The sequence below is a fragment of the Lithobates pipiens genome, unplaced genomic scaffold (genome assembly GCF_037356315.1).
Source record: "Lithobates pipiens isolate NorthernLeopardFrog02 unplaced genomic scaffold, aLitPip1_a1.2 Scaffold_8, whole genome shotgun sequence".
Taxonomy (NCBI): domain Eukaryota; kingdom Metazoa; phylum Chordata; class Amphibia; order Anura; family Ranidae; genus Lithobates; species Lithobates pipiens.
In genome coordinates, this window is record NW_027507903.1 from 299,633,530 (window position 1) to 299,652,092 (window position 18,563).

At 39.5% G+C, this 18,563-nt stretch overlaps 1 protein-coding gene across 2 annotated transcripts in view; it reads right to left on the reverse strand.

Annotated features, from left to right (window-relative positions):
* Positions 1-18,563, reverse strand: part of CFAP43 (cilia and flagella associated protein 43) — a 135,795-nt gene that overhangs the window by 20,285 nt on the left and 96,947 nt on the right. For both annotated transcript variants that reach the window (XM_077472592.1, XM_077472593.1), the window contains 5 exons: positions 14,403-14,528; positions 11,495-11,614; positions 4,358-4,465; positions 1,267-1,353; positions 1,096-1,184 (listed from right to left, as the gene is read on the reverse strand). In XM_077472592.1, coding sequence (XP_077328718.1) covers positions 1,096-1,184; positions 1,267-1,353; positions 4,358-4,465; positions 11,495-11,614; positions 14,403-14,528 — 530 coding nt within the window. The remainder of the gene's footprint in view (positions 1-1,095; positions 1,185-1,266; positions 1,354-4,357; positions 4,466-11,494; positions 11,615-14,402; positions 14,529-18,563) is intronic.

An 18,563-nucleotide genomic window follows, 5' to 3' on the forward strand; every position in this document is an offset into this window, starting at 1 on the left:
CGGCACTGATGAGCACTAGTTGGCACTGATAGACGACACTGATGGGCCTGGGTGGGACTGATTAGGAGGCAGTGATGAAGCTGCACTGATATGCGGCACTGATAAGGAGGCAGTGATGGAAGCTGCACTGATATGTGGCACTGGTTGGCACTGGTTGGAACTAATACACAACACTGATGGGCACTGGTTGGCACTGATGGGCACTGGTTGGCACTGATAGATGGCACTGATGGGCACTGGCTGGCACTAATACACAGCACTGTTGGGCACTGATGGGCACTGTTGGGGCTGCACTGATCATCAGGACACAGGTGATCAGTGACCTGGTTATCAGTTTAGATGTCCCCTTTTACACTACCCATTTTACTGTCTCTCCTCTTTTCACGCTGTGACAGCATGAGGAAAGGAATGTCGATAACCGGCAAGTTTACATCATGACCATCGATGATTGAACTCAGCTGATCACATAGTAAAGAGCTGCTGTGGTTGACTTTTAACCCCAATTTATGATCAGCTATTCTAAAGGACACAGTGATCAGAGTGCATTGGGTGTGCACCGCACCTGGATGACAACACTGTAGCCGTCATTCGGTTTTAGTGCGGTCCTTGGCCTTGTTTGCCTCACAGCAGATACTCCCCTCCATGCTGCCTATTACAAATAGAATTGTAAATTAAATAACCTCCACTCCCCTCCCCGCCCCAAACAGTTAAAATGGTTATAAAGCTGGCCATACAATTTTCTTATTAAATTTTCATTTTAGATAACATTTTTTTATTTATTTTTTATTATAGTTTTTAAAATGTTTTATGTTTTTTGGTGAGTTTTTTGGTTTCTTTGGTGAGATATCAGGGGTCTAAACAGAGCCCTGATATCTCACTTTTGAAACCGAGCAAGGGTCTGAGAACCCAGTCCTTCTCTGTAGCCTCAGCTGTACTGCAGTTTAATGAACAGGAGACAGAGTCTCCTGTTAATTCGTAAACAAAAGTTATGAATGAACACAGTGAGTGATCAGTACCGATCACTCCCTAGAGGACTACCTTTTAGTAACTAGTGATATATACAGTTTCCCAGTCATAAGTATTCCTAAAATGTACCTTGGCCTTCGTTTGTAGAGTCTGTAAAGCTGGTCCACATGATGGGCTGGTACATCTGGAAATTCTTTCTTAAATCCTCGATCCAACAACTAAAACCAAAACAGGTTAAAATGATATTGACTGGGAAAGAACACTTATCATTCCCATTAAGGACAGACATATAGGCTTTACCTTATCTTCTGCCACTAGGTCATCATAGGATTCTCTGAAAGATTCTACCTGAACTTTAAACGTCTTAACTAGTTCAGCTGTTTGATTCTAGAACAAAAAGACATTAGAAATAAAATGTTGTAATTGCTCTGCATAGGTGAAAATGACAAATCACACATATTGTAGACTGTAGACTGAAAGTACCTTTTTATAATTACAAAGGGTTTACAAATGATGAACTCCTAGGCAGGCCATACACGGGGAACATTTCTTTCCTGTAAGCACAGGTTGCAGGAAAGAAATTTGCACCATTCCCCCATCAACATAGAGTGTTGATGGGGGAATCCTTCCCATTGAGCCCTCATTTTCTACCTTTGGGGGAGCCATCCCCACTGTGAGAAGACTTATTATTAAGTCTTATGATTATTGCTAGCGGCTATACCAGCCATTAGTGATAATCATGTGTAAAATCCGGCAGGCTGGTTGTACCCAAGCTGATTGATTGATCATCTTGGTACATTCAGCCTGCCCATACATGGCTTGAATCTCAGCTGGTTTCTGATGAACTAGCCGAGATTTGAACCATCTATGGCCAGCCTTGGCTTCTTCATACAGGATTCCACCTAGTTATTGATGCTGTATCTACAGATGTATAACTAAAATATCAACATCTTTGATACTCAGAGAACTTTGTATTTTACTCTTGATGCCTACAGGCATAGTTGAATACCCCATAGTAGAACAGTACATTGTTTATATTTACAACATCCACAAATAACCACTAAAACATGAAGACTGTATACACCCATTTATGGTATCACATGGCGTTCATAACAGTATGCCACAAGAAGGAAATGATGTGACAAACATAATATTGCAATACAAACAAGTTTTTAATTTAGTGATATTAATTATGACCTTTCTATTAAAAATATAGCTTCCTTAATTATCAAATATACAGTACATATTTTATATGCATTACAATGTATTACATATAAAATATGTACTGTATATATGATCAGAGAGGAAGCAATATTTTAAATAGGAAGGTCATAATTAATATCACTAAATTAAAAACTTGTTTGTGTTGCAATATTATGTTTGTCACATCATTTCCTTCTTGTGGTATACTGTGATGAACGCCATGTGATACCATAAATGGGTGTATACAGTCTTGTTGTTTCTAGTGGTTGTTTGAGGGTGTTGGACCAGTTGCGTAACTAGAGCCTTCAGGGCCCAATGCAAGAAACCATGATGGGCCCCCTGATCCCAAGACAGGGCTCTTTCCTTCGAGCCCAGTGGCGGAATGCCAGGGCCAGGTTGCAAGTGTGACCTTTGTGACTCTGGACCTTTGTGACCCTGGTAAGTCTGCCACTTGTGTCAGTAGTTTTTTATTTTTGTTATTTTATTTGATTTGTTTTACAATATTTATTATTTTTAACAATTTAGGAGCCCTGTTAGGGGGTCTTTGGTGAGATATCAGGGGTCTAAACAGACCTCTGATGTTTCACCTTTGGAACAGAGAAAGGAGATTAAGAACATAGCCCTCAATGTCCTTCTTCTGTAGCCTCAGCTGCACAGAATGAATGGACAGGAATAGCTCTGTACAGAGCTACCCGTACATTCACAAACCAAAGCATAGTGACCTATTCTTCTATATGCAGCTACCCTGAAGCTACAAATAGAGAAAATGTTCCTCTATATCAGTGATATGCAATTAGCGGACCTCCAGTTGTTGCAAAACTACAAGTCCCATCATGCTCTGCCTCTGGGTGTCATGTTTGTGGCTGTCAGAGTCTTGCTATGCCTCATGGGACTTGTAGTTCTGCAACAGCTGGAGGTCTGCTAATTGCATACCCCTGCTCTATATGAAGCCTCTCCGCCGCTTCTCCTAATCCAGCTGTACAGGGGGATCGCACAGGCCCCCAGCAACACTGGGCCAGGTAGCAATTGCAACCCCTGTAGATACAGCCTTGTGTTGGACCCATTCTTTGTAAATGTTTAGATGCACCAAATATGCCTTATGTGCCCAGTCATTAGATGCCAGGTACAAAATTTATTACAAAGAAAGATTGTAATCCAAAGCCCATATTTGTGCCTTGACTTTTTTATTTTATTTATTAAGCAAACAGGTGACTCCAATCTGAGGCACATGTTTATGTCCAAAATGTGGAGCTCTACAGTAAGCCATCATACGGGAAACAAATTTTCAATAGTAGTTTTTGTCCTAAAAAGGAATCCTATTAATTAGAGAGGGGGGCACACTTCCCCCTCCTCTACCAACAAAGATGGTACCATCTTAACCAATGGAAACAGTCTCACAAGAAAAAGGCATGAAAAGTGCTGGACTTGCTTATTAGGAAGCCCAGATAGGGAAAAGCCTCTTACCAGACAGGAATGATCTTGACCTCTCAAATTTGAGATTATTCCAGTTCGGTAAGAGACTCTGCTGGGTGTGCACACTGGAGCACAATTTGTTTATGTTCATTACCGAGCACCATTTGGCACTTCATATTGACTTTCATATTTATTTATGGACTTTACTTTGAATAGTTTTTGTTATAAAAAAAAGTATATTCAGCACTTATTATTAATGTATTGATATACAATACACAGTTTTTTGATTAGGTACTCTGTTGAGCAAAGGGCATAATTTACATTTAAAGGGATATGCACACCTTTTTTACTCTTTAAATGCTGAGACACTAGTTTCCCATCAAGCCTGCTTCCCTTGTGATTGACAAAAGGCAGTGGTTGGATCCATAGCCAATAGACAGCCTGCTATTGTCAATAGAATCTGTTTACTGCCTGCTGTCAGTTACAAGGACAGAGCAAACCAGATGGTAAACTAGTGTCTCAGCATCCCCATCATGCTTCGCTCTCTGTCAGCATCATCGTGAACCAGTAACATCCTTAACAACCAGTGACAGGTGGGGAGAGGAGGAAGTTGTGGCTCGAAACATGTTGCCTGGTCCACAGCCTACAGATAACCACTGAATCAGCCCCACCTGTCAGTAATACTACTGAAATATGGCAGTAACTTTCAAAGTTAGTGTAGGCCATACCACCAGAAAAGTGTTGTTAGGGCTTTATTGACTACCCCATATCTCACCTTATGTTTTCGTTTTCTGGCCATGATTTGGTTTAATTGTTCCACTCTGGTATTTATCTCTTCTTCAATCAAAATGGAGAATAGAAGATTGCTAATTTTCAGTTCTTCCTGTTCAGCAGGAAGATTAGATCAATAAACAAAGTATGGAATAACATGAAAGTAATTGACAAAAGTTTATCAAAGTTTCAATGCAGTATTTAAAGGACCAGGCCACCAAACTGAATACTTCATGTGAAGGGATGTCATTTCTGAAGGCCCCAAGAGTTAAAGAACACCGTGTAGGATCCAGTGCACCAGTATCTATCCAAAATTATATCCCATAAATGGATGTATTGACTTTTTACCTTTCAGTGGCGAAATTAGGTTAAGTCTCTATGAATCTCGCAGTACAGGTATTGTTTTTCTTTCGCGCATTTCGATTATTGTATTGTTAAAAAAATGTATTTTTTCTGTATACAAGTAGTATATTTTTATTGACTAATTTGATAATTTTTTTTCTTAAATTGCACTTACCCTTTAAGATACATTTTATTATATGTTTTTTCTTATATTTACCCACCTGAAGGTGCAGCAAAGTTTATTGTTTTACCTCTCATCAGAAGCAAAAAGCAAAAACATTTCATATATATCTACTGCAGCATGTGATGGGTAACTTTATGGCACCTATTGGGGTGGTTTTACTAAAGGCAACTATGCTGTTATACATTGCAAAAGAATTGTCCCTTAACTTAGTAAATTAGGTGAAGCTCTGCTGATTTCCAACATCCAATCACGTGCAATCAAAATAGTTTTTTTTTATTTATTTTTTTATTCCACACGATTGGGTATTGCAAAGTGAATTTTCACCACATTTGCTAAACTTTCTAAGTGAACAGCCTATTTGTTTACAGTAAACTAACCCTACATTTTTCTTATCATTAGCATAGCTGCTTACACTAGCATCAGTGGCGCCCCCCCCCCCCCCCAGGAGGTAAAAATATATATATATATATATATATATATATATATATATATATATATATATAAAACATTTATTTAAACTTGTCCCTTTAAGAATTAAAAAAAAGGTCCTTATGTGCACTGTGTCCCGGCACCGGGTGTAGTGCAATATTGGAAGCGCCACATCTATGCAATCAGAAGATGACGAGGCGCTTCATTTGGCGTGGTCGATGGCGAATGCAGATATGTATAATTTACAGGTTGCAGAATGCAGATATGTGCAATTTACAGGTTGATTTAGTAGAGACCGGTGTATAATGTGCAGCCTGGTATATGATGTGCAGAGCCCGGTGTATAATGTGCAGCCTGGTATATGATGTGCAGAGCCCGGTGTATCATGTGCAGCCTGGTATATGATGTGCAGAGCCCGGTGTGTAATGTGCAGCCTGGTATATGATGTGGATTGTATAAGGGGTGGGGCTTATGGGAAGTGGGAGGGGCCAAATGTGGAGGGCGGGGTCTTGCACCCCCCCATCCTAAAACTTCACCAGCTGCCACTGACTAGCATATCTAAAATCTCGAAGCTGCAAAGGAAAAGCTACAGCACATCTTTTTAAATTCATGTTTTGTCTTCTAAAGGCAGAAACATGTGATTGTTCCAGCCTTCGGTGTTAGAGATGACAATGGTATGTTTATGTACTCAAGGTACTTTGAAGGCATTTGTGATTTTCAAAAGGACTTTTGTAGTGCCTTTTGTTAGCCTTGTAGTATATTGGGTGTGGGCAGCTCCACGTTTGATCTGCTTAACTTTAATGGCAATCCACTTTTTCCTTGTTGCCCGGTGTTGGACGGCAAGCTCTCCTCGGGTGCAGGGTTCAGATGGATGGAAGTTGTCTCTCAATACCCCACCTCAAACTGAATTCTCTGTGAATGTTTGAATCCAGCATGCTATTAGACCATAATCTTTTTAATGTCTCTGTTTTCCTGGTGGCCATTAAAGTGGTTGTAAACCTCAGACATGAAATATGAACAAAACATATCCCTTTTTATAGTGTGTACTTGACTGAATTAAGAGCACTAAGTGTCATTTCCATCTGCTGCTTCGTTCCTCCGCTATATGCATGAATCACTTCTGACAAGTTTTCCTGACACCAAGAGAAAAAAGGTGGCAGGGGAGGGAGCTCAAGCAGATTGACAGCCTCAGCGCTGTTCCTTGCTGCTGTGTGAAGAAGGCTGTGTCCCTTTCCTCCAATTAGCTGTCAGAGTTCTCCTCACCAAGCTCTGTGATTTCAGCTCTCTGCCCCTCTTTTTTACAGCTCAGACATGCTTTATATATTCAGCACTTTAAACAGTTGTAGAGAAGAGAAGACTACAGATAAACAGGTACAACTGTCATAGGAGAATTGTTTTCATCTCTGTGTATCACATGAGGTCAGTCACTTGACTGGGCTTATGGAAGGGTTTACAACCACTTTAAACAGAATTGTTATAATCATTTTTATTTAGCAGGCACCATTCAGAATAGACAAATGGCCCTTTATATATTTTGCAGATTTGCTTATTACTCAAGTTGAGTTTTAACACAGGAATTGTGTTTCTCGTCAGCAGTATGTCTAAACCTTGCCTCTTGTGTGCACAGCCTCAAGATGTCACCATTTCTCTACAAAATGCTTCAGTCATACTACTTTACCTTAATGTGCGTTAATGATTCATTGAAGTTCTAGCCCTTGCAGCTTCTATATAAACTCTGGCAGAAACATTGTATGAGGCTTTTTATTGTAGCCTGTAGTTCTTCACAGGAAAATGTCAACAACATTATGGAACATATTCTTCCAGGATGAAAAATTGTGCGTTGTGTCCTGAAGCGTAGCAAGTGGGGCTTTTATCAGCAACCTATAAATCCCAGACTACACATGGTTCATTTTTCCTAAGCCTAACATTCTGTTCAGTGTATCAGGTTCAATTAGCAGCCTACTGTACCTATAGAATGTTACACTTTTTATCCTTTTTCAAATCCTTTTTTTATAGAAAAAGCAAGATTGAAGTAAATTAAAGACCAAATAAATCCTCTAAGGCTTGAACTTTTTTTCGAGAAGGACCTAGAGTAAGTTTTGAACCTGTGGATAGGGGATATTACAGCGCTAACTCAATTAGTGAAGAAAAATGAACAGCTGCTACATAAGAATATAACACAAATTCAATGCAAAAGATCAGTGAATAAATGTAGCACTAAAAATATAAAACAATAAACATTGAACAATATATCAAGTGTTGTGTGTAAATAATAAAAAAAAAATTAATGTCAAATATAATGAATATAAAACAGAACATGTATAAAATGGGTAGAAACACAGGTGAGAAAGTCTCAAAGGTGAAACAATCCTATGGTAAACATATATGGAGTCCACCATGAAAAGTTGTTGCTCAGAAGTGGGGTGCAAAGGCCTCATGCATGTTGTGGAGCATCAGGGATAGTGTGCCCTCCATCCGAGATAAGGGGTATACGCTCTTACCAGAAATAGCGGACTCGAATGTCAGCAATAACGAGTCATTCAAGCAAGGATAACCCGATCAGCAGATTTCCAAAACAAGCCAGGGAATCCAAAAGAGCTCCAAGAACAAATCCAGGGAATCGTGCAGGTAACCATGAGGCTGGAACTCAAGTGTTGAGCAGCCAGACTGGAAAGCCAAAAACTCTCATCCAAAGGGTTTTCTGATTACAGGATCATATTGTTGAATCATCAAAAAGTTCACATTCTTCAATCCTCTCAAAAGTGGTAGCGGCTAGTTCCTACCCAGTAGGAACTGGGTAGGAACTAGCCTTTACCACTATTTGAGAAGTGAAGAATGTGAACTTTTTGATGACTCAACGATATATTGTTCAACATTTATTGTTTTAAATTTTTAGCGCTAAATTTTTCACTGATACTTATGCAGGCCATACATGGTCAAATTTCGAACAAATTTTCTTTTCAAAATCAGAAAATTCGTTTTTTTTTGTGATCCGATGATGCCACCATTGATTTTTGAAATTCGGCCGACCAAGCCTTCAATTTCACCTCATGTTGCTACAGAAAATAATTTTCTTGGCCGGGAATCTTCTTTTCTCTCCGTAAATTTTCTTTTATCTCCGTAAATTTTCTTTTCTTATTACATTTCTCGCACGATTCTCCCATCATTGATTAGAAAATCGTTTGTTTTTCAAAAAATTTCCAACATGTCCAATTCCTCAAATTTTATTTCCGCACGAAAATCGGCTGTTGCTGCAGCCCACTAATGGTGCGAAATTCATACGAAAATTCTTAGATACGATTTTCGAAAGAAAATTCTTTCGAAATTCGAACCGTGTATGGCCGGCATAAGTTTTGAACCTTCAAGTTCTTTGAGAATTTCTTGTCTTTGGATTCAAAGCTGAACTCCAGACATTTTTTTATTTTTTGGATGATAGCTGGAAGACTGCTGAGGATGCTCTAAATCCCTTTGGTTGTCCACATTACATACAGTAAGAGCAGTGATCCTCCAGGTTCTACATGAGCTAGTTTCCCTCTACACACTGACAACACAGGGTCGCTCATTTGGCACCCCCAGCATCCCCAGCACTCATAGAACTCCTTAGATTTTTTTTAACCACTTCAGCCCTGGAAGATTTTACCCCCTTCCTGACCAAAGCACTTTTTACAATCTGGCACTGCATCGCTCTAACTGACAACTGCGCGGTCATGCACTGCTGTACCCAAACTAAATTTGTGTCCTTTTTTTCCATAAATAGAGCTTTCTTTTGGTGTTATTTGATCACCTCTGTAGTTTTTATTTTTTTGCACTATAAACAAAAAAAGAATGACAATTTTGAAAAAAAAAACAACAATATTTTTAACTTTTTGCTATAATAATTATCCCCAAAAAATGTTTTTAAAAACACATTTCTTCATCAGTTTAGGCCAATATATATTCTTCTACATATTTTTGGTAAAAAAAATCACAACAAGGGTATATTGATTGGTTTGCGCAAAATTTATAGCGTCTGCAAACTAGGGGTAAGGTTTATGCCATTTTTATGGCTCACATACGCCCTCTTAAAGGGGGTGACGCACCCGTATGGGATTTTGCCCAGCCGCGCCATTCTACTGCAGTATATCTGCGTGAGGCGGTTGGCAAGTGGTTAATGAATACAAGATGTTCTCTGACTGGATGAAGCTGGAGATCATGATGTTACTGCTCCTCCTCTCCACCTTGTCCAATCACAGAAAAAAAAAAAGAAGGTCCAATTGGACAAGACTTTCTGTAAATAGCTAGGCGCTGAGCGAGCAAACCCCCCTGTAGTCAGTATGTAGTTGGGAAGCACAGAACCCAGAAGATCAATGCTATAACTGTATATGGTGCAGACTACTATTTACAGCATGTCTAGCAGCCCCCTGGATAACACATTTGAATAAAATGATCCAAGCTGGGCCAATGTGAGTATGCAAAAAATATAATTCCTGGAAATCAGCTTTAAGGGCTGGCCTCTCAGCCTCTAGTCTGTCAAGCTGAAGTTTTAAAGATTTGGTTGGAGCAAGTACTCCTGAATTAGGAGATCGGGACTTAGAAAGTGAAATGACAGCTGTTGTAGAGTGAGCATCTCTAAGTTCCGCTGTGAATATGTCCACCCTGATGACCAACACACAGGAAGTTACTTAAAAGTAAACTCCAGGAAAACAGTTGAACAGACGAAATACATATGTGGGAACTGTTTCACCTGCCAAAGGATTTGTATTTCTGTTTATCTAGCCATGAAAATTACACAGCTCTGCCACAGGGCACAGCCCTGTTTGGTAGGGCAGGATACCTGATTTTTTTCTTCTGAAGATAAGCAATGATCATTGTATTCTGACGCCAGGGAAAACTCCCACTGTCAGAATACAATAGCCAGCGGGAGGGATTCTCCCATCAACACAGACTGCGTTGATGGGTAGAATCCATCAACAGACTTCTGTTGCTGTGATTCAAACCCTGGAAGAAAGAAGTGGGGGATTGGCAAGCGGTGCTGTGGGTGTCTATGGATGCACACAGTCTGGTTTGGGGGCACACCCACAGGTTCCCACTCAGCACACAGCTTGCTGAGTGGTCACTCAGAGTAGAGAAGGAGCAGAGAGTGCAGGTGGGGGACTCCAGAAGAGGAGGTTAGGGACTGCTCTGTGAAATACAATTTTTTTATTTTAATTGTAAAAAATATCTTTTACAACCACTTTAAGCTTCCTAACAATGGTAGATATTTGTGGAGCTATCCTTTCGTTGAGTGTTGATGGAAAGGTGATTCTGTTGGAAGCAACTGAACATCAAGACCCACCCTCCTAATGCTGTGGTTAATTCAAATCACATTATCCCACAGATGGAAATGGTGGAAATACACTTACTGAAAATTGTCTTTGAGTCCCAGGGACTATTTATTCCCCTTCTCGTTTATCTTCTTTGATCATTTATCCCTCTTTAATTACACAAAATTGCTTAACTTCCTTTCCACTGTTTCCATTATGAGTGTACTAATGTGGGCAGCTTTGCTAATGATGTACAAACTTATGTGGTGCAATTTGATACTTTTTACAGAAGATTTGAACCCTTCAAGTGCTGATAAAGGCTAAGGCCCCTTTAACACTGGGGCGGTGCGGATGTCGGCGGTAAAGTGCCGCTATTTTTAGCGGTGCTTTACTGTTGTTTTAGTGGTGGTATGCGGCCGCTAGCGGGCAGTTTTAACCCTGCTACCGTCCGAAAAAGGGTTAAAAGCGGTGCTTTGCCAGCGGTATAGCCACGCTGCTCCATTGATTTCAATGGGTAGGAGTGAATTAGGAGCGGTGAATACTCCGCTCCTTCACCGCTCCAAAGATGCGGCTAGCAGGACTTTTTTCACCGTCCTGCCAGCACACCGCTCCAGTGTGAAAGCCCTCTGGCTTTCACACTGGAGTGAAAGGGGCCGGTTTTATCAGGCGCTACACAGGCGCTATTTTTATCGCTGCAGCGCCTGAAAACCGCCTCAGTGTGAAAGGGGCCTTAGTAATCCCTTTCTCAATCACTTTGTGGGTCAGCCTTGCAAGCTGTAAGTTTGTTACATACTGCTTGCACCACAGATACAAAAGTTTACATTGACAACATTTAGTGAATAAGACTAGTTTCAAATTCTCTTTTTTATCAAATATATTGCACGCTAACAGCATTAAAATATACCTGGTAAATGGCCATTTCAGATTTCACCTTCTTTTCAAATAGTCTCATCAAAACATCATCAAAAGTCTGGGTAGTCTCCATTATTGAAGCTTGAATTTTTTTCATTTCCGCCTCTAGAATCTAAAAGTAAAAATATAAATGATAACAAATAAAATGGAACAAACCCGAGACTCATAGTTACATAGTTACATAGTAGGTGAAGTCCATCAAGTCCAACCTATGTGTGTGATTATATGTCAGTATTACCTTGTATATTCCTGTATGTTATGGTCATTCAGGTGCTTATCTAATAGTTTCTTGAAACGATCGATGCTCCCCGCTGAGACCACCGCCTATGGAAGGGAATTCCACATCCTTGCCACTCTTACAGTAAAGAACCCTCTACGTAGTTTAAGGTTAAACCTCTTTTCTTCTAATTCATGAGTGGCCACGGGTCTTGTTAAATTCACCAGTATGGTATTTGTATATTGAAATCATATCCCCTCTCAAGCGTCTCTTCTCCAGAGAGAATAAGTTCACTGCTTGAAACCTTTCCTCATAAATAATATCCTCTAGACCCTTTATTAGCTTTGTTGCCCTTCTTTGTACTCGCTCCATTTCCAGTACATCCTTCCTGAGGACTGGTGCCCAGAACTGGACAGCATACTCCAGGTGCAGCCGGACCAAAATCTTGTAGAACAGGAGAATTATCATTTATCTCTGGAATTAATCCCCTTTTTAACCTCCCTGGCGGTATGATTAGTTCTGGTTTTAGGTGCTGAAAGCGGTACAATTATTTTGCATGGAAATTTTGCGTTTTATATTGTAGTCCTGTAATTCTTAGGCCGCGTACACACGGGCGGATTGTCTGCCCAACTAAGTTCGTCAGACAATCCGACAGACAGTCCGTTCAACTTTTGAATGAACGGACTTGACCACACACGATGAACAGACAGTCCGCTGAAAACTTGTGCGATGACGTGTACAGCACGTACGACGGGACTAGAAAAACGATGTCCAATACACTGCAATGCAACCTTCGGCCGTGTAAATCCTTTCTGAGCATGCGCCATACTTAGTCCGTCCAACTTGCCTACACACGAGCGGACTGTCCGCTGAAACCAAGTTTGGACGGACAAAATTACGGAAATTTCAAAAGACTAAGTCCGTCAGACTGTCCGCTGAAAAAGTCCGCTGAAGCCCACACACGAGCGGATTGTCCGCTGAAACACGGTTCAGCGGACTAAGTTGGGCAGACAATCCGCCCGTGTGTACGCGGCCTTAGGAATAACTCTCTTAAATCTGTTCAAACCAGAGTCTAGCAGACATCCCCGGTATGATAAAGTTTATAATATAATAAATAATAATAAAAATTATTCAATAATGTAATCAAATCCTAAAACACTGAAAAAGGGAAACTTTTTGGTTGCTATGGACAATCTCCAAATTTCAGGCAGAAAAAACAGTATTTATAATATAAAAGTGCATGCAGGGCACTGCACAGACCACTAGGGACAAAGAGGGTGTGTATTTTTTTATACAGTACTGTAATCTGTAAGATTACAGTACTGTGTGTGTTTTGTGTCTTTTTACTTTTTTGAATTTGGCGCAGATCTCTGCTCCCGTGCGCCGTAACATTGCAGGGACCGGAGATCGACAGCATTCGGGCACTGTGTGAATCGAGCGGAGGACAGCTCGATCACACAGGGAGGAGGACATCTCTGGATCCAGGGGACAAGGTAAGTAACTTTCCCTGTGTCCTCCCTGTATCCAGTGATGCGATCCCGAGTCTGACTCGGGGTTACCGCTCGTGGAACTAAAATCCCAACCCGAGCCAGACTCTGGATCACCGCTAGGGAGGTTAATGCATGCCAATATTCTGTTTGCTTTGTTAGCAGCAGCTTGGCATTGCGTGCCATTGCTGAGCCTCATCTACTAGGACCCCCAGGTCCTTTTCCATCCTAGATTCTCGCAGAGGTTCTTCCCCCAATGAGTAGATTGCATTCATATTTTTGCCACCCAAATGCATTATTTTATATTTTTCTACATTGAACCTCATTTGCCATGTAGTTGCCCACCCCATTGATTTGTTCAGATCTTTTTGCAAGGTTTCCACATCCTGCGGAGAAGCTATTGCCCAGCTTAGCTTAGTATAGTCTGCTCATACAATATTCAGATCAAGAATATCTGCCATACAACTCTGATCATAATGGTAAAAATGTCACTGCTTATCATATTAAGACAGTAGAAAATCATTACAAGTGGATGAGGCACAAACACACAGCAAAGTGATATCCAATCCAACAGTGACACTCTTGTCCACAGTAAATAATTGTCTACTTTGACATTTCAAATGAAATGTAAGAAAACTGCTAGCATTTCTTTGCAGGAATTATTGTAAAGGGGTTGTCTAGTTTACCTGCAGGTGTGTCTAACCAATCGTTTGATAGTAAGGTGAGCATAAGAGAAGGTGACACAAGTACAGCATCATTACTTCTACTCCCCAAATTTTATCAATAGTAGTTCACTGAATTGAGTCTCTTCTTACACTCTAACACTAAAACAATATGCTAATCATGTGTTTATAACCTCTAATAATGATAGGATAAAGAATATGGTAATTGTAGCACTTTTATGTGATCGAAAAACTGTATGGCATATATGTAACTCCTGTATTCTGAAATTATATTTGGCTGACTGTTACAATACAGACAGGAACCATCCTTTGCTATTAACTACACAATTTAATATTTAGAATGTGGGTCCACTAGCAACCAGCAGGATGCTACCTCCATTTTCTAACCAGAACTTGATAATTAAAAGCCAGAGCTGTAGGGTGTCAAGTACTGCATGCAGAAAACATGAAGAATTAAATTTTCTTTTTAGCAATGAGCAGATGGGATTTAGATCCCCAGTTTGTGATTCTTACCTTCCTGTACTTATCCTTCTCCTCGTTCAGCTCCTTACATTTTTTATCATACTCTTTGAACTGCTTTTTCTCATCTTCAGTCCATTCTGCCTCAGTCTTAGCCAGAAATCCCGGACTTGGCACTTCCTGCAGGGCACAGATAACCAGCACATGTTATTTTCATTTACAAGCAATATTTTCAACCTTTAATAGGTTGTTTGAATGTAAATTTCTTAGTTAATGGGACGGCCCCAAAACTGATAAGTCAACTATTGATGGATAACTGGAAAGTGAAACCACCTTATATCTTTCAGGGAATATATTGGTAAGATCTCTGCACTCTTGTTCCTGGGTCTGCACACCTGTTGTGGCCATTATGAGTGGTGCTTAACCCTCCCCCCTCCCCATGTGGGATAATTGAGTTATATTATACAAGTGAATATACAGTATATATCATGAACCAAAATCATGAAAATATATCACTGCAAAAAAATATATATATTATTGAAGATATAGCAAGCTAAAAAGTCCATTAGTCATAGGGTTCCCAACACCAAAAGATGCTTTTAAATTAAGCTTCTAGTTCTTCCACCACAGGTGCTCAATGGAAAGGTGGCAACTCATCACAGGTGTTTGACCAGGAAGTACTGAAGACGCCATTTATGGCGAAACGTACGTTGGAGCAGAGGATTCGTCACTTCTGAGTCCTGATTTGTCACCCCACACCAGGCTTTTCCCCTACGAGCAGGATGCGGAATGTACGCACACGCTTTTTTCTTAGTGCCAGGCAGGCACTTTTGCAGGTGAGTGCAACCTACTACTTTGTCATTGCTTTTACATTTTATTAAATATACTACACTATGAGACTTTCTCTCTCGTCTCCCATGGAGTACATTTTTAAGCCCTAGCTTCATCTGAATCAATTTGTTATTCCAAATGCACAATTTGACCTACCTTAAAAAGTGGTCAAACACCTGTGGTGAGTTGCCAACTTTCCAATGAGAACCTGTGGTGGAAGAACTAGAAGTTTAATTTAAAATCATTTTTTTGGTGTTGGGAACACTATCACTAATGGACTTTTTAGCTTGCTATATGTTCAATATCATGATTTTGGTTTGTGATATATATTGTATATTCACTTGTATATGCTTAGCGCCACATTTTATATATTATAGAGATGCTGGAACAAACAAAAGTGGTTAGGAAGGCTTGAAAGTCTGAGGGGCATAGAACAAATTCAGAAAACATGCCAGAGGGATCTTGTGGGGGTATCAGGAGCAAATAGGCATTCAGAGCCTAACTCAGGCTGCCAGGCTCTATTTGTCAAAAAACAAAATTAAAAACATTTAGTCCAGTATAAGCCAAGATTGATGAATACCAGGCAGTGCAATTTCTGACCGTTTTTGTACCAAAACATTATTATGCCATCACTACCATTAATATCCAGGGTAGTAGTGTTTATTTAAGGATGCATTCCCTAGAAAACCCACTTGATCCAGTCAACCTTCTTTTCAAATCTCAATCATGTGCATGAGAGCAAAGTTACCAGAGTATGCATAGCATACCTGAAAATTATGGCTGTCCTACCCTTTAGTATTCCCTTCTCTTGCAATGTAAGGTCTACACTTTCTCCTTCCTTCCTTTGTTCACTGCCCCTGCATAGCTGATTCAGCCCAGTGCCAAGCTCAATTCTCGGCATCTCACTGATTACAGGCATGTACCAAGAGTGGACACTACTGTACATGCACTCATGCAGTGTACACTTAGGTGGGAAACTGTTGACCAAACAGTGGGGTTGATTTACTAAAACTGGCGTGGAATATTTAGTGCAGCTGTGCATGGTGGGCAATAAGCTTCTAACTGCAGCCTCTTCAATAAAGCTTTGACAAGAAGCTGATTGGTTACTTTTGGTTACTTATCTATTGGTTAGATTTTGCACCTTCCGGTTTTAGTAAATCATCCCCTGTGACTGCATCCAATCAGATGCAGTCACCGTTCGTGTATTCAGACAATTGTAGGCTCTGAATTTCTGAATACAATAGCCAGCAGGGAAGATTATGAGGATGGGAGAATCGAGTGATTCCCCATGTGCTGAATGAGGAAAATCTAAACATTCATGGCTAGCTGACTAAAACGTTTGCTAGCAGACAGGTAAAGCTGATTTTCATCAGAAGAGAATTATAAATTCTATCTGCTAGTGTTTTTATATTTTCTTTTTAAGTTTATGTGTACTTTAAAAGCTAACTCAGCCCAAAATGTTTATTTCAGCTCAGATTCTTCTATTTCATGCAGACTAGAGTGGTACAGTCTCCTGCAGCAGTTTGTCTCTCCTCCTCCACAGTCTGTACTGAAACTGTCACACTAACAGTAGGACTTCCAAATTACATATTTATACATTATAGAGACTCCATCATAAAAGCTTGACACCTCATTTTGCTTTGAATGGCACTACCAGTTGGGCTGAACTGCGAATTGTTGTGGTGGTGATGGAGAGAGCTCTCCACTGGTGTCCCTAAATTGTAGAAGACTACAAGATTACACATAAGTGAATAAGCAAGCAAAGCTAAAATTCAATCATCAGCAGAGCTGGCCTTTATGGAATAAATTTTTTTTTTTAACTCATAAAATACCTGAAAATCTGTGAAAAAAATTGTGTGAAACAACAAAACCTACAATTAATTACAACTTAGAAACCGAGTCAACTACTTGAATTCATTCATTATCATAAATGGTTTCTGAACAACAGTGCTCATTGTACTCCTAAATATATACAATATGTATGTATATATATATATATATATATATATATATATATATATATATATATATATATATATATATATATATATATATATATACACATATAGATATATATGATTTTATACCAAACTGTCGAATGTAAAAGAGGGTGAACTAATCTAACTATTAAGTAGATACAAACCAAAACTGGATTTTACATTTTTCGCTAAAGCAGTGTATTATATACCACTGTCATTTAGTTTACAAAATGCTGTCTTCATGTTTTTCATCTTTTTAAGCTTTATTCAGCCCCTTCCAGTCTACATGCATTTGCTTCAGAAATAATTGACTGGCTCTTAGCAATTATGACTATTTGTAAGGGGGAAGAAAAACGCGCTTTAAACAGTTAAATAAATGAATTGAAATAGGTCAAGAAAGAGCAGCAACTCTCATGTGTGATATCACAAAGAATACATAAATATAAAATCCGATTTGCGCAAAACATTTGGAGCAACATACTGTTCATGAACATGTCAACATATATATTAATTAGTAGACATGTGCATTCGTTTTCGTCTGAATGCATTTTCAATGAATTTCGGGTAATTTCGTTATCGTTTTAACAAACGATAACGAACGTGGAGTATTCGAAAACCGAAAGATCCAATATAAACAAATGCTTTATTTTCGTTTTCGTTGCAACAGTTCGATATAGATAGGAGATTCGACATGACGCTGACAATAGTGATCTGTGTCTATCGAACCTGTGGTCGAATGTGCCTAACCTTAGCTGTATTATTCTACATAGAGAGAAAAGATTTGACAGAGAGAGAAAAGATTTGACATAGAGAGAAAAGATTTGACATTATAGAGACAATAGCAAAAAAGGTTGAATGTGCCTAACCTAACTCTATTAGTCCAAGATTATTCGACATAGAGAGAAAAGATCGACATGAAGATTTGACGAAGCAGTCGCCGCAAACTGACATTTAGGCTGGATTCACACCTATGCATTTTTAGTGCTTTTTGCATTTTGCAGATTTGCACTAAAGAACACGTTCCATAGGAAACCATGGTAAATGGACTGTAGTGCAAATCTGTAAAATGCAAAAAGCACTAAAACTGCACAGGTGTGAATCCAGCCGTATGGTCAAATGCTCTGCCCACAGACTATAGAAGAATTATAATGTTGGTTGACTAGTAATAATAATTAATAAATATAATTATTACTAGTGTCATACAATATTAGAATTCTACTATAGCTTGTAGGCGGAACATTCGACTGGAAAGGTACGATTGCGGCGCCGTAAAGTTTAGCTGCTCCTTTGAATCCTCTTAGAACATTCGACAGACACCATAAGCCTTCAATGACAGATTTGACCTTAATTATTTCGGATTTTCAGACAAATGCATTTTTTAACAAAACAAAATAAATAAAAACGA